This window comes from Lissotriton helveticus, chromosome 1_1 (genome assembly GCF_964261635.1).
Source record: "Lissotriton helveticus chromosome 1_1, aLisHel1.1, whole genome shotgun sequence".
NCBI lineage: Eukaryota > Metazoa > Chordata > Amphibia > Caudata > Salamandridae > Lissotriton > Lissotriton helveticus.
Genome location: NC_136057.1, coordinates 1,810,658,221 through 1,810,685,418, shown reverse-complemented (window position 1 = coordinate 1,810,685,418; position 27,198 = coordinate 1,810,658,221). Strand labels below are relative to the sequence as shown.

The 27,198-nt window shown below is 46.7% G+C and overlaps 1 protein-coding gene across 1 annotated transcript in view; it reads left to right on the top strand.

Moving 5' to 3' along the window:
- Nucleotides 1–22,344, top strand: part of GCLM (glutamate-cysteine ligase modifier subunit) — a 134,456-nt gene extending 112,112 nt beyond the window's left edge. The window contains exon 7 of the mRNA XM_078640918.1: nucleotides 21,924–22,344. Coding sequence (XP_078497044.1) covers nucleotides 21,924–22,126 — 203 coding nt within the window. The 3' untranslated portion in view covers nucleotides 22,127–22,344. The remainder of the gene's footprint in view (nucleotides 1–21,923) is intronic.
- Nucleotides 22,345–27,198: the final 4,854 nt, after the last annotated feature.

Below are 27,198 nucleotides of genomic sequence, written 5' to 3'. Positions count from 1 at the left end.
CCAGTCAAATAAGAGTATAGAAGATAATTCCCCTTCCCCTGTGTCTGTGCCTCCAACTAGAGCTATTAGAGCATGCAGAAAGGGTCAGAGCAAACGGGGTGGGTTATGCTCTAGTAGGAAAAGAACAGCGTCTCTGCTGAAAAATACAGCCATAATTGAGGTGAACGGGGAACAAGGTGGGAAGGAGCTATTAGGTGATGAACTGATTAAAAAGCTAGTGAGTATGATTGACTCCAAGATAAAATCCATAATGAAACCATTGGTAGCCAAAATTGACCTACTAACAGCTGAAGTAAATAGACTAGGGGGACTGATAAATAAGACAGTGGAGGAGGTGGGTAACATAACAACTTTAGTTACAAATAGAGTTGTATCATCTACAAATATCCCTAGGGGTGGGACAGGGGGTAGTGATGAAGTGATACCAGATCTGCGTCCCATACAACAGCCAGTGGACAAAGGTGCCCAGGTAATAGTCAATGAAGATCTACCACCAAACTCCACAGGGATGGGTGCAGACAAAGGCCTGGTCCAACTTATTGTAGAGGCCTCTCCTCTTGTTCTGGTCTTGGCCAACGTACCTCCCCTAAGACCAGGACAAGTAGAATCTACTTCTTCTTTGATTAGCAAAGCATACCACTGGCTATGTAATAATATGATGATATCCCCGAGGGGAAAACAACAGCTAGCCGAAGAAATTACCATGACAAGAAGGGTGGACTGGATAGGGAACAGTGTGAAAAAACTAAAAGGAGACTGTGTAGTTCTGCACTTCTTAAGTCCAGAAGTACTCCCTGAGCTTTTAAGATACATATTTCGCCCCCAACGTAGGCGTACCGAGATTGTTCCGCTAACCTTGGATTTTTTCTATAGGAGAGGTAGCACAGTAAATCCAAGTATATTAAAGACAAAGTGGAACGCGGTAACAAACAACTGGGGTAGGGGTGTACAACCTAGCGAATGGGGAATCAGCGTTGAAAATAGATTTGCGGCACTGTCAGACCTGAATGAATGTGATTGACTCGAGAGGGTAGGCAGTGTTGTGTTTAATGATCTGGCTGAGCTAAACATAACCTATACTTTTATTGTCGAGGATTTTGGATTCACAAATGTTACTTGCATGTCCCAAGGAAGATTAACCGGTGATACAATTTGTCTAGCAAATAGCAAGGAGAATAAATTCACTGAGCTACCGTTCAATTCCACTGCAAATCCTGAGTCTGAAGTGTGTGTTGTTGCCTCCACAGTGGGTAATAACTTTGAGAACGTCCCTGTGAGGGTAGATGTTACTGATGTTGTCTGTCATGAAGGCATGTTAACTGGATCTGAACAAAAACTATCAGAGGAGAATATTGCGAATCCTTTTTTGATGGACCCGGATGGTATCAAGGACAATGTGGGGAAACTGTTCTCATGGAATATTGCAGGCCTGGGCTCTAAACTGGACTCTGGAGAGTGGCTTCGATTTGTTACTCTTTCGATCTATGTATATTCCAGGAGACTTGGTCATGTGAACCATCCTTTGCACAGGGCTATTTGAACTATTCTGTGCCTGCTTCAAAAGGCCCAAAAGGAAGACCAATGGGTGGTCTAACCATCTGGGTCCGACAGTCCCTAAAACTAGATGTCAAAGTAAAAGAAACTAGCCACAGAGAGATCCAACTAATTGCAATGAATTCAGATATTTTGGGACCATTAGACATCTACAATGTTTATGTGAGGAGAACCAGGGCGCCTGATTTCTAAGTGCTTCAGTGCCTCTTATGCTGCCTTGAGTTATCTGCGCTGTGTGGGGAAATTGTGTATCTGCTCTTTTTGCTCTGGTGGTCCCGTGGCGCTCGCATTGCCTGTTGCATAATATACTCTGTGCCTGATTGTTGCCGGTGCGTTACCTCACTCTGTGCCCCAGCCTCACTCGGCTTTGCTTCGATTCCATTTTGTTTGTTTTGTTTGTTTGCCTTCCGAGCCCGTCCTCCCCACCCCGACCCGCCTCCCAGCTGCCCCTCCCACCCACTGACCCATACGGCTGACTCCGTCCACAGTAGAGCTGTGACCGTCCTGACTCCATCAGAAGCGGTCGCTCCCTCGATCCCTGGCCTCCCTGTGGTATCGTAACTGACTTCGTTTTACATTGCTCTGTGCCCTTTAAACTCGGTGCCTGCTAGGATCTCATAGCGCTCTATTTGCCCATTAGCGCCGCCTGATTTCTAAGTGCTTCAGTGCCTCTTATGCTGCCTTGAGTTATCTGCGCTGTGTGGGGAAATTGTGTATCTGCTCTTTTTGCTCTGGTGGTCCCGTGGCGCTCGCATTGCCTGTTGCATAATATACTCTGTGTCTGATTGTTGCCGGTGCGTTACCTCACTCTGTGCCCCAGCCTCACTCGGCTTTGCTTCGCTTCCATTTTGTTTGTTTTGTTTGTTTGCCTTCGGAGCCCGTCCTCCCCACCCCGACCCCGCCTCCCAGCTGCCCCTCCCACGCCCCTCCCCGTCCACTATCCACATATGACAGATGCTTTCTCGCGCAGCGTTCACGCGCAGCGATCGCGCCCCTTGCGCGCCGAAGGTGCGCCAAAGGTAAGCCCGTCTACGCCCGTCCGCGCCTGGACCGCGCCCAGCGCCAGACCCCCTGGTTCTCGCAAATGCCACTCCACCCGCATAACGCTTGACGCCGCCACCCTTCGAGCCCTTAACCCCGGACGCACACCGCAATGCTACGAAGCTGTCCCGGGACGTACCCACGGTCCCTTCACCTGCCACTACTGCAAATTTACCAGCATCAAGACCCATGACACATCCACTAACCCCAAAATCAGCTCCGACTCCAACCACCTGAAGTGCATCCTACTTAACACCCGCTCGGTCCACAGACACGCCTCTGAACTCTGGGATCTACTGGACACTACTTCACCGGACGTCGCCTTCCTTACTGAAACATGGATGAACGCATCATCAACACCCGACATCGCCATAGCCATCCCGGACGGCTACAAGATCATCCGGACCGCACCGTCCAAACAGGAGGAGGCATCGCCATCGTCCATAAGAACACCATCAAAATCACGACCAGCTCCGACGATATCCTTACAACCGCCGAACACCTCCACTTCCAAATCCACACCGACCCTAGGAACACACTCAGAGGCACCCTCATCTACAGGCCCCCAGGAACCCGCAAACAATTCAGCGAAGACATCACTGACTTCATCAATCCACATGCCCTCGCCTCCGAGAACTACATTCTACTAGGAGACATCAACTTCCACCTCGAAAAGAAGAATGACAGCAACACCACCACCCTTCTTGACAACCTGGCCAATCTCGGCCTCAAACAACTTGTTGACACCCCCACCCATTTAGCCGGACATACGCTCGACCCAATCTTCACCTCCAGCAAACACATCTCCTTTGATCACACCACTGCTCTCCATTGGACGGACCACAGTTGTGTTCACTTCAGCTACAAAACCACCTCGACCCACAACCCCCCACAACCTATTCCCCGAAGAAAATGGAACAAAATCACCACCGACCAACTCCTCACATCGCTCAACCTAAACCCACCCGCCCTCTCTACGGACCCAAACCAAGCGGCCATCAAATTCAAACAATGGATCACTCACAGCGCTGACGAATTAGCACCCTTGAAAAACCATCACACCAAACAAAACAGCAAAAAGGCCCCCTGGTTCAACGATGACCTTAAAAAATCCAAGAAGCTATGCCGTACTCTCGAAAAAACATGGAGAAAAAACCCAACCACCGACAACATGACCACCCTCAAGGCAGCCACCCGCAAACACCACCAGCTGATTCGATCCACCAAGAAATCAGCATTCAAGAACCGACTCGACAACAACGCCCATAACAGCAAGGAACTTTTCAACATCGTCAAAGAATTCACCAACCCCACCGCAGCCTCAAACGACATCACTCCCTCCCAAGACCTCTGCGATTCATTATCCTCCTTCTTCTACAACAAAATTGCAGACATACATAACAGTTTTGAAAACAGTTCCAACGAACAATCCTCTCCACCCCACTCAGAACCCAAACCGCCCTCTAACAACCTCAGCACCTGGAACCCAATCACCACTGAAGACACCATCCGCCTTATGAACTCCATCCATTCTGGCTCGCCAACCGACCCATGCCCCCACCACATCTTCAACAAAGCTGACTCCATCATCGCACCCCATCTCCGTGATATCATCAACTGCTCCTTCAACTCTGCTACCTTCCCAGAAAGCTGGAAACATGCCGAAGTCAGCGCCCTCCTGAAGAAACCAACTGCTGACCCCTCCGAACTTCTACCGCCCCATATCCCTTCTCCCATTCCCGGCCAAAGTCATTGAGAAAGCCGTCAATAGCCAACTCGCCACCTTCCTCGAATCCAACAACTCCCTCGATCCCTCACAATCCGGCTTTCGAGCCAAACACAGCACCGAAACCGCCCTCATCGCAGCAACAGACGACATCCGAACACTTTTGGACAACGGAGAAACAGTGGCCCTCATTCTACTCGACCTCTCCGCCGCCTTCAACACTGTCTGTCACAGCACCCTCATACAACGCCTCAGCAACATCGGGATAAAAGAAAAAACCTTGGACTGGATCATCTCGTTCCTAGCTGGAAGAACTCAGAAAGTCCAACTTCCCCCGTTCAAATCAGAAGCCACCGAAGTCATCTGCGGTGTACCACAAGGATCATCACTCAGTCCCACCCTCTTCAACGTTTACATGAGTCCACTCGCCTCCATCGCGCATCAACACAACCTTAACATCATCTCCTACGCTGACGACACACAGCTGATCCTTTCCCTCACCAAAGACGCCAACACCGCCAAAAGGAATCTTCACGAAGGCATCAAAGAAGTAGCCGTATGGATGAAAAACAGCCGCCTAAAACTTAAATCAGACAAAACGGAAGTACTCATCCTAGGCTCTTCCCCCTCTGCCTGGGGCGACTCATGGTGGCCTTCGGATCTGGGCTCAGCACCCATACCCACAGACCACGCACGTAACCTTGGCTTCATCCTTGACTCCTCACTCTCGATGACCAAACAAGTCAACGCCGTCTCATCCTCCTGCTTCGACGTACTTCGTATGCTCAAAAAAATCTTCCATTGGATCCCCGCCGAAACAAGAAAGACTGTCACCCACGCACTGGTTACGAGTCGACTTGACTACGGAAACACCCTCTACGCCGGAATTACAGCCAAATTACTGAAAAAACTCCAACGCATCCAAAACGCATCAGTGAGACTCATTTTGGACATCCCTCGCCAAGACCACATTACCGGCCACCTGAAAGACCTCCACTGGCTTCCCGTCAACAAGAGAATAACATTCCGTCTCCTCACCCACGCACACAAGGCCCTCTACAAACTAGGGCCCGAATGCCTCAACACTCGACTATCCTTCTACACACCCACCCGCCAACTAAGATCCTCCAATCAAGGCCTTGCCGCAGTTCCGCGTATCCAAAGATCCACGATGGGAGGTAGATCCTTCTCCTACTTGGCGGCCAAGACCTGGAACTCACTCCCCACTCACCTCCGCCTTACACAGAACCACATCTCCTTCAGAAAAGAACTTAAAACCTGGCTATTCGATAAATAATAATCCCCCCCCCCCCAAGCGCCTTGAGACCCTCTGGGTGAGTAGTGCGCTATATAAATTCTTGAACTTGAGGTCAGAGGTCTTGGCAGCCTTGGGCTCCCTCCTTGATACTTACTCTCAAGATAATAATATTGTCATTGCAGGTGACTTTAATAGAACATTTGAACCCTTAGCCACAGATGATGATTTCCTTGGGGACGAAGAGGATTGGCATTGGGGGGTCCCAAAATTAGAGTTGAAACCAGTTGTGCGCTGGACCGAGGATGTGATTAGTATGAATGCCCTATGCTTTGAGAAAGGTTTAAGAGCATTAAACGGAAGGACGTCAAGTGACAAAAATGGTTCTATGACATTCGACAATGGGCGGCACAAGAGCAGAATAGATTATGTACTCTGTAGTCTGAAACTATGGCCGCTGTTATGTGACATGGAGGTTTTATGGAGGAGTGAGAGCGACCATAATCCTCTGTGTACACAACATAAATGGTGGTCATTGCCAAACAAGACCAGCAGGCCTACTGCCCTTGTTCCACCCTTAATTGTCCCCACTAATGATATGCGTAGGTTGAGATGGATAAATGTTGCAACTAACCAACAGGCCATTGATAACATCAAAACTGAAGCTGACAAAGCGATATCAGCCATGGAACATATTAATTCTTCTAGTCTTGAGCTGAGTAGTCTAGCTGAAATCCATGATACCCTCTTTTGCGTAATTAAAAACCACTTTTTGAAGCCTGTGAAGGGCAAGGGTGAGAAAGTTCCCAAGAATGCAAAATGGTATAATGCCCATTGAAGGGATGCACGAAACGCTCTAGGTACTGCTTTAAAGGGTAGGGACACCATGGTTATTCAATCTGCTAGAAAGGAATATAAAGCCAGTATAGCGAACGCAAAGAAAGCCTGGGATGAGCATCACTGGTCCGAATTAAAAAGAGCTAGTGATAAGAAAGATTCTAGACTGTTTTGGAGCATTGTCAAATGGGGTGGTGAAGGGAAACCTGAACCCCCAAACAACAATGTTCCGGAAGAAGAATGGGTAAAAAATTTTATAAGTCAGTATGCTGTGATAAAACAGGTTGCATCTACAGCGCACATAAGTTATACCCACTATGAAGATAATTCCTTCAGTCTACAAGAAATCCTGGTGGCTTTGAGTACCGTGAATAGCGGACACGCGCCAGGCATAGACGGAGTCCCTGCCGATGTCTTTATTAATGATAAAGAACGCTGGTGTAAGTACATTTGCCTCCTCATTAACAATATTGCTAAGGGCGCAGAGGTACCGATATCCTGGAAGGGAGCAGTAATTATACCAGTGTTTAAGAAAGGTGACCGATCTCAGCCCGGCAACTACAGGCCGATAAGCCTTATTGACACCATACAAAAGATAATCGGGCGTGTGATTGTGAATAGGCTTCTTGACTGGGCTGAGGATAATGATGCTCTGTCTCCGTTTCAAGCGGGATTCCGTAGGTCCACAAGTACTGTGGATCAGGTTTTCCGCTTTAACTTACTACAATGGAAGACCGTGGTGCTGGGCGGGGGTAGCCTATATGCGGCTTTTGTCGACTTGCGGGCTGCCTTCGATCTAGTGCCACGGTCGAAGCTGTGGTTTGTTCTTAAGAACCTGGGTGTACCTGAAGATTTATTGACATTGATAATGCGGCTCCACGAAGCTACATTCGCTAGAATCCAGTGGGGGGGACAGGGTATGGTGACAGTCGACTTCCCGGTTGAGCGGGAAGGCTGTTCAATGGCCCCCACTCTTTTTACACTGTTTATTAACGGTGTTGTATCCCGCATGGAATCCGCGCAGTTGGATGCTCCTTCATTAGCTGGTACAAAAATACCAATTTTAATGTTCGCGGACGACACGCTTATCCTATCAAAGACCCCAAGTGGTCTACAGCGTGCATTGGCTATTTTTGATCTATTTTGCGGTGAGCATGGTCTGGAGGTCAATGTGATCAAAACTTATGATCTTTAATCCCCATCCCAGCTTTAAATCTAAAATCATTATGAATGGTCGGCCTTTAGAAGTGTTGAAGATTTTTACTTATCTAGGCATTCACATCTCAAATAAGAATGGATGGAGCAAACATATAGATATAGCTACATTGAGGCATAGGCAACTGTCAGGTGCTATCAGTTCCGAGCATAGAAAGTCCCTGACGAAACCTATAAAGCCTGCTTTGCAGGTATATGAGGCAAAGGCTCTTGGCTCTGCACTATATGGTGCTGAGCTATGGGGTTTCGAGAAGGTGGCTGCCCTACAAATGTCGGAAAATAAGTTCCTCCGGGCTATAACTGGTGTCCCGAAGAGTACTCCCTTGCTCCCCCTCAGGTACGACTTGGGCAGAAAAGCAGTTACAGACTTGGTCAGACTTCGACCGATTCTGTACTGGAGAAGGCTCTGGACTACGCCTGAGCTTTCCCATTATGCCGAGGGGTTTTTGGACATCATCAAAGCGGATACATTCCATAAAAACGAGTGGCTTAAATCCTTGAAAGCAATTTTGAATGAGATTGGATTGGGTTCGCTTTGGTCAGACCCAGCTGGAGCAACATTCCCTACTAAAAGTGTTCTGAAAGACATTTATTGGGAAAAGGTAGCCTCTCTGGGTTGGAGTAGTACTAGTTTAGGATCTATGACTGAAGGATACTTAGAGGCTAAGCTGTACCCTTCCCTGGAACCCTACTGGGATTGTATAACTAGACCTGGAGATAGAAAACTCCTATTCCAATTGAGAGCAGGTTCACTCCCTCTTAGATTTCTGACAGCTAAATGGGAATATGGTTTGAGTGCTAGCTGCCCTGTTTGTGGTTCTTCTAATGAAACTATGGGCCATTTTTATTTTCTTGCACAGCTTATTTGGATCCTAGACGTGTATGGTTAAAACCGATGTGCAAGAATTTAGGGACTACTAGTAGCGCTGTTGCCTTGCGTATTATACACACCAGTAGTGAGATATGGATATTAATAGCAACTGCCAAATATCTTGGATGGGCATGGTCGATCAGACAGAGACTGCTAGCCATTTGACTATTCTCTGTCTGGGTAAACTGTCCGTATGTCCTATCTATGTTCTTATTTCAATTTTGTTAGGCCTGGGTGTTTTTCATCTATTTAGTACAGTTGCTTTGCGAATTATATGTACTAACAGTGAGATATGGATATTATTAGCAATTGCTAAATACCTTGGAAGGGTATGATTGATCAGACAGAGACTGCTAGTCATCTGACTATTCTCTGTCTGGGCAAACTGCCCGTATAATCTGTCCATGTTCTTTTATTACAAAATTGTTATAACTGGGTGTTTTTTAACTCTTTTTAACTATTTTTAAAATGGATAGCTTTTGACGTATGACATTTTTTAAAATTGGAACTGTATACTAAGTCATAAACTGTAACTAGTATGCTTTATCTTTTTAATGTAATTGATTGACAATTGAATTGTATTTTTAAAATTGAGACTGTTCTTGCTTTTATGAGTGAAATCTCGAATAAAGCATATTTTGACTTTGACTTGACTTTGTTTCCAGGTTGTCTTTACAGTATACCAGATCTTTTAGCCACTGTCCAACTTTCGGCCGACATCTGCCCCCCCACACAATCGCCACTCTCCGTGTCGCTAGTAGCAGAGCCAGTCGCACAAATTTACTACTCACTCCCTTAATGTGTGGTACGCAGCAGAGAAAACAGACAAGTGGAGTGCACTGAAGTTCCACAGCTACCATATCTTTCAAATGTCGCACAACCGCTTCCCAGAACTCAAACACCCGCTGACATCCCCAACTAAATGCAGAAAATCTGCACGCTCTTGTCCACAACGCACACAATTATCAGATACATGCAGTCTGAACCTGTGCAACCGTACAGGGATGTAATATACTTGATGTATGTATTTAAAATGTATAATACGCAAATTTCCATTCATGCTGAGAGTCCCCGTAAATCCACAGACATATTTCCAATCCGCCACTGAAATCTGATCGGGCAAACTCTCGTTCTATCTTTCCCAGCTCCCGTCTGAATCATCACACTTTCATCTTTAGTCATCTTATAAAGTCTGGATATCAACTGTTTATTAGTAGGAGTGGTGAGTGCAAAATGCAAAGACAACAGCGTGGGGGGTTCTTGCGGGTAAGTGGTATAGTGCACCCTGGCCGCCTGACGCAGGCGATGTATTGAAAATCTGAATAGAAATGATTGATTACTGACGTACTGTAGGTTGGCCTGTGTAACAAACGAGCCATCGCGATATATATGTAGCATGGGCCTAAAACCTGCTTTGTGAAGTAAGCGCATTGATGGCTTTTCGTGTGTTACGGACATGGCAGCATGGTGCTCCAGATACATATGCGGCGCGTACAACGGCAACTTACGTGCCAGATGCCCTATCCTCTGCCAGGCGGTGACAGTGGCATTCACTGAATTTATTTCTGTTCTCGGGGACCCCGTGTCCAGTGAGTAATCACGCTGTGCTGCGGAACCGGAGCAGTGTCCCCTTCCTCCACCGCAACATGTGGAGTGTACGCATGTGGTCTACACCAAGAGGACACGTATTGAGCCTGTGCACTCAGATAATACGCATAAACGTCTGGTGCTCCGAACCCTCCCTTCTTATATCCCTTGGTGAGGACCGACCATTTCACACGAGCACTCTTGCCCCCCCCCCCCCCCCGCCCCACACCAATCGTAGCATGTGTCTGCGAAGATTCCGGAAGAACCCCACCGTTAGCACCACCGGGATGTTAAGAAAAAGATATAGGAACCGCGGTAGGACCACCATTTTAATAAGCGCAATGCGATCTGCCAGTGACAACGGCAGCGAGATCCATGTATCCACCTGACCCTCTAGCCTCGTATATGCTCTCCCAAAATTTTCCCGAACGACTGTATTCGGATCTCGGTGGACCCAGACTCCAAGATACTTCACCGGGTCTGTGGACCACACCAATGGGAACTCCAAGTCTGGTTGCACAGTAGATGGCGTCAGCGGGATAATAAAAGATGTATCTCAATTTATACAGAGGCCCGACAGACGCCCAAATCTGACGTACTCCAGGAGCAGATGTGCCAGATATCTGGAGGGTTCGCGCACAAAAAGAACTATGTCATCTGCATAAAGCGAAAAGGCTACTGGGAGGTAATCAAAGTTGAGTGCCGTTGTCTAATGATACATGCTAAGGGTTCCAATACAATTGCAAACAATAGTGGAGACCAGGGACACCCCTGGCGTGTACCCCTCTCTATATGGAATGGTTCAGAGGTCAGTCCCCCAACACGTACTCTCGCGGTCGGTTCCGTGTAAAGCACCGTTATCCACTGTAGGAACAGAGGTGGGAAGCCCATGCGACGCAACACATAGTGCATATACTGCCATTCCACTGAGTCAAACGCTTTGGCAGCATCTAATAATACTGCCGCTGCCGACAAGGTCGGCTCGAGTACGTGGAACATGGAGAAAACTGTTCTGAGATTGTGCGAAGTGGATCTCTCCGGTATAAAACCCAACTGATCTGGCAATTCTAGACATTGCATCAGTGGCTGTAACCTGATCGCCAAAATCTTGGCCAATATTTTTGCGTCAATATTGATCAGTGACAGCGGACGGTAGGAGTCACACTTATCTGGTGGCTTATCTTTTTTAAGCAAAGTAATTATCAATGCCTGCCTCAGGGATGGTGGTAGTATTCCTGAGTCGTGTGCTTCCACATACATCTCTAAGAGATGCGGCGCCATGAGGTCTGCATATTTTTTATATAACTCCACTGCGAGGCCGTCTGGCCCAGGTGCCTTACCATTAGCCAACGCCCAAATCGCTGCCTTTACATCCTGCTCATCTATAGGCACACATAAATACTCACTATGCGCGTCCAACAATCAGGCACACAACAGGTCCTCCAAATATGCTTCTAATTCTGACTCCGAAGCAGTTCCCCTCGATGTATACAGATCAGTATAAAAATCCTTGAACTGCTCCGTAATGGCCGCTGGATGTTGATGTTCTCCCCCATGTTCGTCCACTATTCCATCTATGTGTGTCTGCTCCAGGCTTTCCTTAATCTTAAATGCCAGTGTTGGTCCCGGTCGTCCCCCTCCCCGTAGCGTCGGGCCGTGTGTCTGCCCGACAGATATTTTATCTCCGTGTCAGCTAGCTCGTCATATTCCTGAAGCAATTCCTGTATACGGGCTAGTTTGTCCACCTCCGGTGTCTCGGCATACCCGCATTCCAGTTCCTGCAACACGTCCTCAGTTTTTTGTAGTTGTGCCCTTATGTCTCTCAGTATGCCCGCAGCAGTGCTAATACACACTCCTCTGATCGTGACCTTAAAGGCCTCAAAGAGCATCGAAGCCTCATCTACAGTGCCATTGTTGAGTGCAAAATATTGTTCTATAGCCTCCCGCACCATGTTCTCATATATCTGGTCAAGCAGTGTTGAAAGGTAGGGCCGTTTGTCAACCAAGAACCTTCAGTGTTTGCCCGGCGTTAGCCGCCTCTCATACCATTCAATATTACCAAACAAAGAGGCAGGCGCTGGAGACAGGAAGGCAGGAAACAGGAGTTTATTCCGACGGAGCAGAACACGTCAAATCAGACAACAGGGTATCTTCTCGAGGTGCTCTATCCGCATCTCTGAGGCCTGGCCTCTTATACACAGGTTTATGGCTTTATTACATACATTGCATCCGTAATGTTTCTTTGAAGGCCAGAAAAGACATCCTCGGAATCCCCGGTCCAGGCCCGTTCCCACACACATCTACAGTAGAGTTCCCACCCCAATCTCAGTATGTGGTGGTTGTCGCGCAGCTGGACATTCCGCTGGGAACGGGAAAGTGGGCGATCATCGGATCTGGAGGTGTGAGGGTATGGATTAACCACCGCTCCTTTGATGTGAGGCGAGGTCCTACTGTAGGGGGCAATAAACTGCATCTGTCGGGCTAGGAGATGGCCTGGGATCAGGCCGGACAATCGGGCAGGGAGGAAGAGGTTATCAAAAGGGCCTGTTCCATGAATGGGGTGAAAGAGCGAGGGGGTTCAGCACGGGATGTGGCTCGGAGACAGGGTCGCGTTAGAGGTGTGTTTATGGCCCAAGCAGGAGAGACCGGGGGCTGTCGGGGCGCGGGGGAATGCTTGCGAGGCTGGGGAGTGAGGGGGAGAGACGCGCAGGCTATTGGCAGTGGGCAGAGAGGTTATAACACTCAAAATGGCTGCCACCTACGTTCGTGATGGGGCCTAAAAGGGACAAGGTGGCGTGGCCACTGTTTCGTGATTTTCGCCTTACTTTCAACAGTGGCTGTGGTGAACATAAATGAACGCCGCTTATGTATACCTAATTTTAGTCATTTTCCACAGCAGCGCCTCGGCTCTCAGTCGCCACATAAAGGGACGATGTACAGCTGTCGGGATCACCACATCTAGTAGCACAGGGCTGTGATCCGATAGCGTTCTGGATAGATTCACTACCTCTTCCACCCAGTCCATGACCTCCGCCCCCACCAGCCAATAGTCTAAACGCAGCCAACTCTTATGCGAGGGTGTCGCGTGTGTACCTTCCTTCACCAGGGGGTTCCTCACTCGCCAAACATCACGCAAACCAAATTCTTCCATGGCACCAGCAATACTCCTAGCAACCTTAGGGTTGCGATGAGAAATGGGATTAGACTTATCCAGCTCAGGGTTCAGGTAAGTGTTCAGATCCCCCCCCCCCACATACTAGGAGCTTCTGGCAGTCTCTCAGTGCCCCATACATGCGGGAAAAGCAAGTTGGATCATCAATAATTGGTCCGTACATGTTAATTATTGTAACCAGTCTGCCACTCAGCTTACCATGCACCATTGCACATCTGCCTTCCTCATCTACATACATATGTACCGGCTGAAATGCTACCCCTCTTTTGACCTAAATCATAACGCCTCTAGCATAGGATGAATATGACGCAGCCAGCTTAAAGCTTGCAATGCCACGTTCAGTATGTTTTGTCAAATGCGTTTCCTGCAATAAGGCTATATGTATCAAATGGCGATTCAGATATACCAGCACCTGTCGCACTTTTTTAGGTGAGTTGAGGCCACGAACATTCCAGGTCAACATCCTGCATCTGTCTCCCGTCATATTCACTTGTGTCAGTCATCCATCTTAGTCGCTGCATAAGCTGCCTCAGAGGGGTGCCATTCATAGCATATTGCAACACTCCCACCCCTTCGATCGCCCTGATTTCACCTGCTTGTGCCATGACAGATGTGTAACAAAATAAAACAAAAAACAACACATACCCCAGGTTACCCGCCCCCTTCCCACCACCCACTACAACCTCCCAGTTAGTCGAGACCAGCCCCTACCCCCCCACCCTCTGAACAGCCCCAAGAACCTCCCAATGCAACATTCAGGGAACACCCGCAAGGGGAAGAGGATCGGCAACGAATACACGCACCGGAATGCGGTCGCCGGAGTATCACCATTTGTACCCTCTGCGCACTCCAAGTAAATATGTGACCAGCGTCTGACAACACTGATCGATGCCAAATGTCAGCGCCCCCCGGGCATACAGTTTTCAATGTTAGTGTGTCCCCACCACCTGCCCCCCGTTCCACCCCAATAGCGAACTAGCCTACATTTGCGATCAACCCCAAGACGAGCCAGGGAGAAACCAGGCACTTCTACTTGCAATAGATCCAGTCCAGCCGCCCAAGCATTAGTCTGCTTCGTCCAGGCCCGAAGTCCCAGCCGCTTCGTCCAGTGTATTCTGCCGAGGTCTGATCTTGCAAATATGTTTTGTAAACTTCAATGCCGACTTCGCATCTGTGAAGAAGTGTGCCTGCTCCTCATGTGTGATTTTCAATTTGGCCGGATATAGCATGGCATAGGGCACCGAGGCAGCCCGCAGCAGTTTCTTCACTGGTACAAACTCTCTTCTTGCCGCCTGGACCACCGGGGTGTAATCCGGAAAAAAAGATAGCGTGTCACCTTTATAAACAACTGGGTCCTTGGCCCTAGCCTCCATCAGGATAGCGTCTCTGTCAGCATAGTTTAGAAGACGTGCAATAATCGGGCGAGGCGGCGCACCAGGTTTAGGTCTCGGACCCAGCGAGCGGTGTGCTCGCTCCACAATCATCACTGTGGAGAGTACAGATCCAAAGAGCTCTCGCAGGAGACCATCTATAAACGGCTCCATTTTGGAGATAGGGGTGGATTCCGATAGCCCAATAATTCGGAGGTTATTTTGCCTCGAGCGCGCTTCCAAGTCCTCATTCATTGCACGTATTACATCCAATATCTCCTCATTCATTGCACGTATTACATCCAATATCTTTTTCATCTGTAGGATTTGCGTCCTCGATTCAGCCTGCGCATCATGTGTGTCAGACACTCGATTTTCCAGAACGTCTAGTCTATGTTCGTTCTTGTCAACCTTCTTCCTTACCACGTCCAACCCAGTCGCCAGCGCATCTATTTTACTGTCTATTGATTTCATGCCGGCCCGCAACTCCAACAGTATGGTTCTGGTATCTTCTGCACTCACCGCCAGCCCTGAAGCATTCCGCGACTCAGACTGTTCGCCCATCGCGTCCGTGGCTCGAGTGTTACGCTTATTATCAAATTGCAGTTTAGCTTACTTAGGGTCTGATTTTCCCATGCTGAAGACGGGAGTCGCTGGACGCCGCAGGTTACTCAGCTCCGCCACCACGCACACGCTCCGCCCTGGTCCCTCCTGCTCAAGTGTTATCCAGCAGCACCACTCCGGCACACCAACTTTGCAGTTGTTATATCCTTGGGGGGCTGTTGCACTTCCCTAATCCAAGTAGTATCAGCAAGAGTCTTGGCAGATCAGCAAGCGTTCCATATCCAATAACTGAGCTCAGATGTCATCCAAACCTATGCCTCCCATCTTGCACCACCTCGTTGCTATCACGCTGTCCAGAACTCAGGCAGGCAGCTCTGGCAATTGCAAGGCCACTCTTGACTCACTGACGGTCCACTAGGCACGAGCGTGCCCCCAGCACACCCAAGGCAGCGCTACACCGGCCCCCCCCAGCAGCTAGGAGGTCCCCCCGCGGCGCTCCGCGCACCGCCACCCCGATAATCCTGGCCAACTGGAACTCAGGAGCCCCCTGGGCAGTTCCCACCCCCCACCACTGAGCGGTCGGCCAGCGCCGGCCCAAGGCACACTGCAAGCGGCGCCGCAATCCTGCACCCCGACAGCCCGAGCGCCACCAGGTGCCACCACGCTCTCAGCAGCAGCACCCGGGTAAGGCCGCACCGCTCAGGAAACCCAGGCCCAGCCCGCACTGGCGCTTCACTCACCCTGTGATACTGCGGCCAGCTCCGCCCTTCTTGGCCGCCCCGTCCACTCCTCCGATGCCGATCTTCTCGGCTCACAGCGCCAGTCCCGGGCACTCAAGCAGGTCTCACCCCAGTCGCCTCCTCCACGGCTAATCTGCTCATCACGTTCAAGGGGAGCGCCCCATGCGGCATCGGCTCGGGCTCTCCAGTCTCGGCCGAACTCAGTGGCCACCACCGCCACCACTACTGCGGGCAGATGCACACAGGCGGCCTCAATCCGTGATACACCACGTCCGTACCGACAACCGATGTTCCCCAGCAGTAGGAATACCACAGAACTCCTGCTCGCGATGCGTCAGCCTCAGACGGCGAATGTCGAGCAGCGACTCCTAGGCCGGCGCCATCTTCTCACCAGTCCCGCGAGGAAGAGACCGGCTCAGTTCAGCGGCTTCCCGGTAAGCACGGTGGTTCAGATCACTCCACTACTTGCCACTATTCATGGGCTCTGTCCCGTGAGGGCTTCGCAGCACGCTGCGGGTCTTTTCAGGATGGTATTGAACGAATGAAAAGTCCGGCCTGCGGAGATCCCTTAACAGGCAGCCATTCCGCTTCGCGCCGAAGCCACGCCCCCACGTTATAAATATAAATACGAGGGATTACTTGTGCTCCACCTGGAACAGTCTATTTTTTATGTTTAATATAGGCAGCGCCTCTCCTAATGCGATGTTGCTTGTACCTGCTAGCTGACAGCGTTTGGGCGGCATTTGATGCACGCAAATTGTAGTCCTACTGTCTCTACTCTCTAGCGGTGACTTACTGCGGAAGCACTGTTACATACAGGGACCTTGATTCTTCACTGGTTGCATCTGCGGCCGCATAGTGGGTGCGATTTTAGGCGCTGTACTCCCCAATTGCCTTCCCTGGATATAGCGCCGCGGTTGGGTGTGTGAGGTGCTAGTTCGGTGCGATACTAGAGGCAGGGAGTGGGTGGGAGTCATCAAGGCCTACGTTGAAGATCACGCCATTGCTCGGCTGGTAGGAGCGTTCCAGGCTGGAAACCCTGCCCGCCTCCCTTGCTCCGCTCCCTGGAAAGGCATCCATCATCCACCCCCCTGGATTACGTTTCAGGCCCCGCAGCCCACACAAAGGTGGAAAAAAGCCGAAGGAGAAAAACAAGCATTGGCATAGCCAATAGGTCTCGCCTTTGGGACTTTATAAGTGTTTAGTTATCCAGCACAATATCCTTGGTGCATCAACATCAACTGTTGCATGGCTAAACACTTATAAGGTCCTAAAGGCGAGACCTATTGGCTATGCCAGTGCTTGTTATAATAAGACCTGTCCTAGTGTATAGGCTTTGTGATATGTATAATGTCAGTCATGCATACCTGTGTTAGGCTGAATGCAGCCCTAGCTGGAGCAGCCCACAGATGTCCATCTCCCGTTGCTGCTATTGGGAAAATGTCCAGGAGATCGTTTCCCTGCCTGAGGAGCAGAAGTACGGGGCCATTTTGTAGTAGTTTACACAAACAATACGTGTGGAAATTATGCTTGTGTGCCTATAATGTATGCGAGAATTCATGCATGTATGAGAAATTTGCCTGAGAACAAGAGTATTGTGTTTCCCATAGAATATGCATTGAGAACCCCCTGCATGCATCCTGAAAAGGCAAAAATATCCAACTGCATAAATACATACATAAATGAATGCCTATATGTTGGAGGCCGAGGGCTATAAACCTAGACCGGCAGAAGCTATAGACTGTAGGTCATACAAACACTGTACAGGTAATAGGTCGGAGATGATACACAGGTTATATATAGGGAGTGCCACTGGAATTATGTGATTCTGCAGCTACAGCGTTTTCTGCAAAATGATGGATTTGCCACATACTCCATCATATGCGGCACAATCTGCAGATTGTAATAAAAAGATTGTTCTTAACTTAAACATATCGAACGCTACTAAAATATGGCAAAATGTATTCCCATGAAGTAGCAGGTTCTTCACAATGATTGATTAGTCATCTTTCAGTTGCAGACTGCTGTATTTGATTGTTAAACTGGTGCGAATGAGGTGAAAATCGTTGCCCAGGCACTATTACCATGTGTAAAAATTCCAAAATAACGTAGTAATACTATTACAAAGTGTGTTGCATAGTTTAGTGATTCCTGCTGAATAATTTGATCCTCCCCTGCCGCATAATTCCAGTGCCTAGTTGTAGGCTATCAAATGTATGTATACGTGCCACAGTTCACAGAAACACATTGGCTATTTTCTGCAAATTACTGCCAACCACTCCAATGCAACTATTACATTATGGGTCACTATGCAAATGTGGCTTATGTGCTAAGAAATTTACAATAGTCTCGTGCCATCATAATTAGAACTATAGTATTTAGGGTAATTCTAACTTGCCTGAAGGATAAGACTGAATCATCCTGTATGGGGCAAGGACGCTAGGTATGTGGAGTCATAACAGCAAAAATTGGACCGCTGTAGGGCTCTCTTCCGGAGACAGGCTAACACAAGTGCAGAGGCCAGGGCGGCTGATTCCGGAACACAGGGGCTCACGGTTCGATCCCTGCGCAGGCGGCAGGTTAGCCCAGCACCTTGTGACTCTGGGCAAATAACTCGCTTAATCTTCCAAACGGCCCCCAGTGCCGTGACACCTCTCCGGAGGTAGCTGTGCGCCTTACACATGCTGGTATTTCTATTTTTATCTTGTACAGCTGTGAATTATGTTGAACGAGATAACGTTGCGTTTGCACTAAAAGCTTATTTTCTACTTGAACGAACATCCTGGAGAGGTTTGGATGATACTTTTTTTCGGGCTAAACTCAGGGCGCTTCTTCTTATGAATAATAAAGCTCATTGAGGTTTCAGAAATGGATTTTGACCTTGCCATGCCTATTCTGCTAATGTATTTTGCATTATCAGTCTGTATGAACAAACATTATGATGATCAGTATTATCATTCAGGCAGGTTAGTAGGCTAATTCACTTTCTGCAGAGATGATTTTACAACCTTCAAGTCAGTGGCCCAAATCTCTGTACATGCCAAATTTAGTTGGGCCTTGAAGTGGGAGTGGTGTGATAGAGGGTATGGAGAGTCGATTGATTAACATGTATAATTCTGGGTGACTGCATTTGTGACAGTGACAATTACACTATGACTATATGGTGTATTGATTTTGGGAAGGGTTTGTATCCTGATTTATGGTCACTGCAACACTCAAGACTACATCTGAACATTAGTTGGCAGCCGTCAAGGTGAGAGTTGAAGTCATGTAAGAATTCTCTGTGGGATTTGAGGTCTAATGTCAACTAACGTCGAGTTCTTGGGTTGCTAAGCACAGGAGGCTTGGGTGTGGAGGGGTGCATTCCAGATGTGCCTGGAGATGACATTAGGGTGGCCATTCTGGCAGACGTCAGTCTAGGCTGTGGGAAACCGGAGTGATCCACGTCCACTTCATGTAGCCTGGTGTCCCACCAAGCTCTCCCCTCTCGCTTTCATGAGCTTGTGTACCACTAGTGTTCGTTGATGGATTTTCAACTAAGGGATTTAATTAAGGATTTACAAATTTTAATAGGGTTCAGTAAAAGCCTTTTATTGGTTTGGGTTAGTTAAATAATACATTGTATCCAACCAGTTTTTTGAGTGAATGGTACTCCTATTAGCAGACCACCAGTCGCTTGCACCTAGAGAAGAAGGGAGACCTTTAGGCTGCCAAACTGCTGTTAATTAATTGATGTTGAAGTAAGGTTATTGATATACCACGCTATGTAATAGACTGATAACTGCCAGCCATCACATCACAATTAAACTCTTATGACTGTTGTGTAATCTGAGCAGTATTGTTTTAATAGAACAGCAATGCTGTCAAGACATTGCCTACTCGGCTCTTCATCTACACAATTCTAATTGAAAATTTTTTTTCTACCCTTACCGACTGAAAGAGAAATACCTAGGTTAAATTTGTATATGGGGGAAACATACACTTTAGCCTATTTACTATTGTCATATGTCGTTAGTGACACACAAAATAATTATCTGTAGCAGTTTTAACTGTTACTGCTTTCTCTTTTGTAAACTAGGAGCCCACCAGGTTGTGTAAAAATAAAAAAGCAAGAGGAACCAGATTTATATGTAAATGTACAGTGGAAAACTTCTGTTGACTGTGCTCTGCTGTGCATTCACTTCCTTTGAAATAAAGCTCAGGGAGAGCTGCCTTCCAGATATCAAGGAAAGCTTAAAAAACAAAAAAAAGAAAATAACCTTTTCCTCACCCTAAATACAGTAACGAGAAGGAATAATAGCTGTCACAGAATTTCTTTTGAGAACTGTGATTTTCTAGATGGGTGAAACTCATGGAGTATCACTCTGCGGAATTCCGCAGTTACCTAAAACTTTCAGGAGATTCTGCAGAGTTCATTCGGCGAGCAGGCGGAATTCGGCACGTCTCTCTGCTCATGCTGATTTTTTAGCACCGGGAGCGTTTTCCACATTGTAAAATAAGTACAAATGGAAGCACGCAAAGGGCACTGCTTCTTTCAGGCACTTGAATAGATTTTCTACTCGAGCGGTAGCGTTCTCAATGTGAACAGTAGTGGTCTGCTCTAAGGGAAACGGCCTTTACAACGAAGCCGTTTCCCCGAAATCTTTAACCACGCATGCAGTACAACGCATGCGTGGTTACCACTAATGCCTTTCCCACGCATACCTTTACTACGATGTTTGCAGTAAAGGCATATGTGGTAAAGGTAAAAAGAAAAAAGGGGGGCTTGGGGGGGTCTCCCCCCCAAATAAAACAACTCACCATATGTCACGTCGGCGTCAGCGTCGTTTAAGAGAAATCGGAAAAAAATGCCGTTTTCTCTTAACGACGTATGACGTCACCACGCAATTATTCGAGGAAAAGTTTATCCGTGGTAAACGAATTCCGTTGTAACGCATGCGTGGTAAAGGCATGCGTTGCAACGGAATTCGTTGTATCATCATATATTCCTGCTCTAACTGCCCACGTTGGGAAATATTGCTGAGAGGCATTCAAGCACTCAAAAATTGTGTTCGGGGATGCAAATTTGCTCTCGCCAACTTACCGTTGGAGAGCCATGCATGAGAAAAAACTCAGGCACACAGCAGTTAACGTAGTTTTGCTGGAATTCCGTGTTCCAAGTGCAGTGCCGAGTAGGCAAAACCACATTTGGAGCAGAACTTTTCACCCACCCCTAGTATAATATTGCCTGTATTAAGGAGTAAATAACATCACACTGCTTTCTGCTTGCCCGTCGTCCTCTGGTGTCGCAGAACTCTTCGTTCATCTCACACAACCATATATTGAACTGGGTCCTTGATCCTATAGCAATCAAAAATCTACAGTAATAGAATACCAGATATCACTAGTAGTTGGTGAGCATTCATATTTTTGCATGTAAAAAAAAAAGAACAGCCAATGCAGATAACACAAGCCAATGCACAATCACTACACTTGCACGAGAAAAGCGAGATGTTGTGCACTGACACAAACTTCAGAAATTGAATATCCCGTACATGTCACATGTCCACAGCCCCCTACTCTGCAAGGCCCTATTAAACTAATCTGCATCTTTTATGTTGGGTATCAAATTCTCATGCTCTCGGCACTCTTAGTCTGCCTGTTTACATTTTTTTTTGCTTGTAAACCGATCTTCCATAATGTTTATGTATTATTGATTGCTGAATTAACAACATATAGAAAGCAACAATGAATGGCTTTGCTTAGCCAGTTAGTTCACCCTCTCATGAATTACTGGTACCTGTTAAGTAGCACTCACACTCTACAGCCTGGCATGCATTTCATTTTATATATCTATGGAGAACAATTTATCGTTTATTCAGTTTAATCTGGATAGCTAAACCATGCTCAGCTTTGCTTTTGACTATAAGCCATGTGAAGAGTAAGTGGTAATGTGTAGTTCTGTTCAATTGTTCAAATGTAATACATTTTGGTTTTATACTTTTCCTTTAGAACTGCTCACGGAGTCCAGCTTCCAGGAAACCATCAAAGAAGCAATTGAAGATAGTGGCTCAAAGGAGTGGACGCCATTGTGGCTGTTGCGTTACTCCGTGATTGTTAAGAGCAGAGGCATTATCAAATCAAAAGGCTATATTTTACAGGCTAAGCGAAACGTCCCTCCTCTAGTACATCATTCATTAGGCTACGAAAGCTAGCTAAATTTGGGGTTACTGCCTTCTTGTATGTAAAACTTATATGAAGGTGCCTGTAAAGGTCATCTAAAGAGTAGAAACTGTAAAATATTGCTGGTGTCTGACCAATTTGTTTACAAAAATCACGTTCGTAAAGGCATTGTATAAAATAACTGTCTTGTCCCAGAGAATATTTGTGTCTACGCACTGTGGATTGTTTCATTAAACATTTTATTTTGCAATTGCCGGTTGGTTTTCAATTTAATTCATGGGGAGAAATTAGCTGCACGGGGAGAAATTATTGAGCATTACATACACCACAATCAATTTTGAGATTAGTTGTTTCTGATATAGGTCACAACTGAAAATGCCGTGGGCAAGTACTTTGATTAATTAGTAACGAGAGTATATGTGTTCCAACTGGAGTTACAAGACACTAGGTGAAACAGTATCTTTAGTAAAAGAAATAGGCTTTAAGTAACACAGGAAGACTATAGGCAACCTTTAACCAGGAAGCGAAAGTAAAAGATTAACCACAATCCAAGGAGACAGATTTTATATATTTTTTTGTTCAGTAGGTTTTATTGAGGTTTTACATCATCGCAAAATAAACAGCATTATAAAAACCAACTAGGGTTAGTTCTCAAGTATCAAAATAAACCTCTACTCGTACGGAAGCTGCATAACCGCAAAGCTAGGAGGCAAATGAGCTCACAAGTGGCATGCTTAGTACGAAATCCACCAATTACGAAAATACCGATTGTTGATTAATTTGTTACATGTATTAGCTGTTATGAAGTTGACTTAGAGCGATGATATGAATAATCATGAATAAATAGTAGCCCCGTGACTCCTGAAAACAGAAGACAGAAAATATAACTGATGGAAATGAATATTAAATTAAGAAGATAGAGGAGAAGGGATATGAGGAAAGAAGGGAATGGATGCATTATTGTGTGATCTATCACTTGATCTGTGGAAACGTGTAACCTTTGTGTTATTAGAAAATATCCTATGAAATAGATTAATCTAAATGCATGAGTCTTCTTCGATCTACTCCTCTAATGAATGTCAAATGTTGTTGGACAACCTATCAGTAGCCTGCAATGGGTGTTGAGAATGATATGCACACTTATGTTACCCATGGCCACCAAGTTTGGAAAGAGATCAGGTTAGCAGATTTTCAATCCAAAAGGATCTCTTTGACTGGTATTGTTAACAAAAGGTGCAGTAGCATGTATTAATCTCTAGTAAGAAGAGGGTGTGGAGACACTCACGGTCCAAGAAGCACAATAGGAAAGTCTAATAAGATATGCTGTTTAAATGTAACTGACTACCGGTTTGCAATATCCTCCAGTAACATTGAATTAGTCTACAGCTTAAAAACGTGTGTTCAAAGTCCCCAGATTTTTCTTCGCAGTTCTAGCAGGCATCAGATTCAATTAATTTAACATTAGCCAATCCACTAGGGATCCAGTATGTTAAGTGCTATGTGAAATGGACCAAGCAAGATAGGGCATTATTTTGTATTGAAGGGCTTTGGGAAAATCTCTGTTTAGATTCATGAAGTGTTTACCACATTTGTATTGGAGTGCTGAAGCTGAGTTGATTGTGTGAAAGCTTAACAGGTAATAAAACGTTGGAAGGTGTATGTCCAGCTGTTACAATTTCACGAGTGAGAAGCCATTTCTGGGTCTTTAGGTGGGCGTATTTTACATAATTATGTCCTCTATTTTTAAGAAAGTGTGGAAATGTAAGTTCGATAGATTCTTGGTCCCAGATTTACTAAATTATCACGCAGTGCAACGGCCGCAAATGTGCTGTGCTACTGGAGGAGCGAGCCGCAGAGCGCCATATTTACGGAAATGTCTCTCTCCTTCCTAGCGCCGGTGCAGAAATGTGCTGCCGTGCGCCACGCACACACCTTTGCACCATAGTGCAAGGGTGTCTGCGTGAGTCTAGCATGGGTTTTGTTTTGGAAAGGTAGCCGTCCAGTACAAAATATTATGATTAGACTAACTTTAGAACTTTTTCACCTTGTATGTTTGCTGTACCGTGCAGCACACATGCAAAATCTGAAAAGAAAGGAGAAATAAAAGCATTTCTCCATGATAGTGCCTGGCTCAAGTGTGGGCTATTTTTGACACAAAACCTGTCTACTTTTTAGGTCGAGCGTAGAGCTGCGCATGCATAGCATGCGCTGTCTAGCTCAGTACCTATAGCTGTTACTTTCGGGGGAATCTGAGACAGCGTTCGGCCACGAGTCTCTGCTGTCTCAGATTTCTCCTCGTGAGCGCGCCTTTGCTGCTGGCTGCTTGCGCGCTGTTTCGCTTGCTTTGACAAACAGACAAACGGGCAGACAGACACTTGCCTACACACCACCTCCCCCCCCCCCACCACCAACCAGTCATCATGCTATTTTAACACACACACACACGCATACATACACACGCATACACACACGTGCGCACACACACACGCGCGCACACATCCCCCTCACACCCCACTCACCAGGTTCTTCTTGCGTGTCCCTCGGCAGCCAGCGGGTCATTCCGGTTACTAGGCGGGGGCCGCGGGGCTCTCCACGAGCACGGGGGCCCCGCTAGCTAACACGGAAATCCTCCGGCGGGCACAGGAGCGCCTGCTTCCTGTTTTTGTCTGGCCCCGCCCCCGTCCCAACAAAGGTTGCCTGGCTTCCTGTTGAAGCCGGGCTGCGGCGGTGAGTTCTGAAATTTCCAGCAGCACCTTAAATTTATTCCACTACTTAACGTGATTCGGATAATTGTGTTCAGCGGTAACCATTACTTAAAAAATATAATTAGTTGTCAAACTCAGGAAGGAAGAAAATTCTGCTGGTGTTTCTCACTATTTTCCATGCATATGAAATATCTGCATAAATTAGCATTATTTCGCACCGTGTACTAAAAGACAATGAGGCATTAGCAAGCGCAGGGAGCGCGGCTGACCCACAATCTGGGCTGGCAGCTCGGAGGTAATGTGTGTTCTGGCCTCGTGTGCTATTTCCGCACATGTGCCGACGCGTTCACATGCACGCTGCAATTTTGCACCTGTATCGGCGCTACACGGCAAACAAAACCCATCAGCGAGACATTGAAGGGGCTGAAAACAATTTCATTAAAACGTGTGCTCGCTCGGAAGGGCGCGGGACGGCAGATTGCACGGCGGGAGCGGCCGGAAAACAACGCGGGGTTTCGGCGCGGGTCAGCGCAGACATTTATACCTGCGCCCCTGAATCAGATATTGACGAGTTCAGTCTGCATGACGTGTCAGGGTATGTTATCTTATTTACAAAGCGCAAGTAACACATGACACACAGACTCTAGGCACATCATCCAAGACGCTATGGTCTCCAACTACAACTTTTCTGCTCAGGGCCATTAACAGTCATTAACACCCTTTCCAAAGAAGTTTAACTGTTCCTAATTGCCCAGCTTCCATTATGAGGGCAGAGGCAATGAATGGCTCTTCATTCCCAACAGTAGGTGGGTAATAACACACCCACCTCCCATGCCATCCAATACAGACAGAAACATACCGTCTGCCATGCTCTGATTCATGGGCCTATCATTGAAAATAGAATGAAGGCAAATAACAGCAGTTAGTGCACGCATTCCAAGCATTAGGATTGGCTGAACTAATCTCAGCATTACATACTGGGTGCTATTAACTATTCAGCATCACTCAGCACCACCACAGCATCACTCAGCACCACCACAGCATCACTCAGCGCCACCCCAGCATCACTCGGCGCCACCACAGCATCACTCAGCACCACCACAGCATCACTCAGCACCACCACAGCACCACTCAGCACCACCACAGCATCACTCACCACCACCACAGCACCACTCAGCAGCATCACTCGGCACCACCGCAGCACCACTCAGCACCACCACAGCATTACTCAGCGCAACCCCAGCATCACTCAGCACCACCCCAGCATCACTCAGCGCCACCACAACATCACTCCGCGCCATCACAGCATCAATCTGTGCAACCATTCAACAACAACTGGTTCAAATATGTTCTCTCAATGTTTCAAGCTTTATTACAAATGTCACAAAAAGATGTTAATATTTCACTTCTGTTCTTGGATTTTCATCACAATAAAATACACTGAACATAATCTTCACAAAAGTTATTTACAAATGTTTAAGCTATTGCCATTATAAATTACAATCACTTTTATTTAAGTATTAATTATTTAAAAAAATTAAAAGCCATTGTTATTTGTAATATCAATACATCTAAGTCACGTAAATACAAAACATGTTGCATTACAAATGCTATAGGTGTCACATTTGCGAAAGTTATAACTATTGGCATTGTAAATGACAAAGCTATTAATTTAGCTATTTTCAAAACCAACACATAAATAAAAAAATTGTCATTTACAAGACCAATAGCTCAAACTTTCATAATGCTAGACCTATTGCATTGCAAATGCTTGTTTTTAGTAAATACAGTTTTGCATCAAATCATAGGTGGTTGCATGGGAACTCCCATGCACCACCAATGGAGCACGCCCTTGGTGCTAAGTGATGCAAAGCATCGCTATGCGCTACTTTCAATTGATTTTCCAGTGCAAAACAAGTTTTGCACAGGAAAGGAAATTAGTAAAAAAAGATTTTGCGTCACTTTTCTGATGCAAACACAGCTCTAAATCATAGTAATTATACCCCTTGGTTTGATAAAGTAGCAAATGATAAAGGGTTAGAAGTGGAATAATAATCTTTGACTAGAGAAATGCCTTTGGCAACTCAACTGGATCCAATATTCAATGGCAAGTCAATTTTTATTTTCTTTCTTTCCACAGGGATAGGAGATTGGATGATTGGAGATATGCGTGGACATTTTTTTGTCTAAAAGGAGGCTTGTCTTCCCTGTGTCTGGCAGGATTTGTTTTGAGTGTGAAGTGTTAAAGCTACTCGTCATGATTGTTGAAATAATGTGATTAGGGAAGGCATGTTCATGTTCTATGTAAAGCCAGTAGAGCTGGGAGACCTGATTTTCAATAAGCCAATGTGCTGCTTGATTAGCAAGGTAAGTGGTTTGGTAATTAAACGAATGTGGGA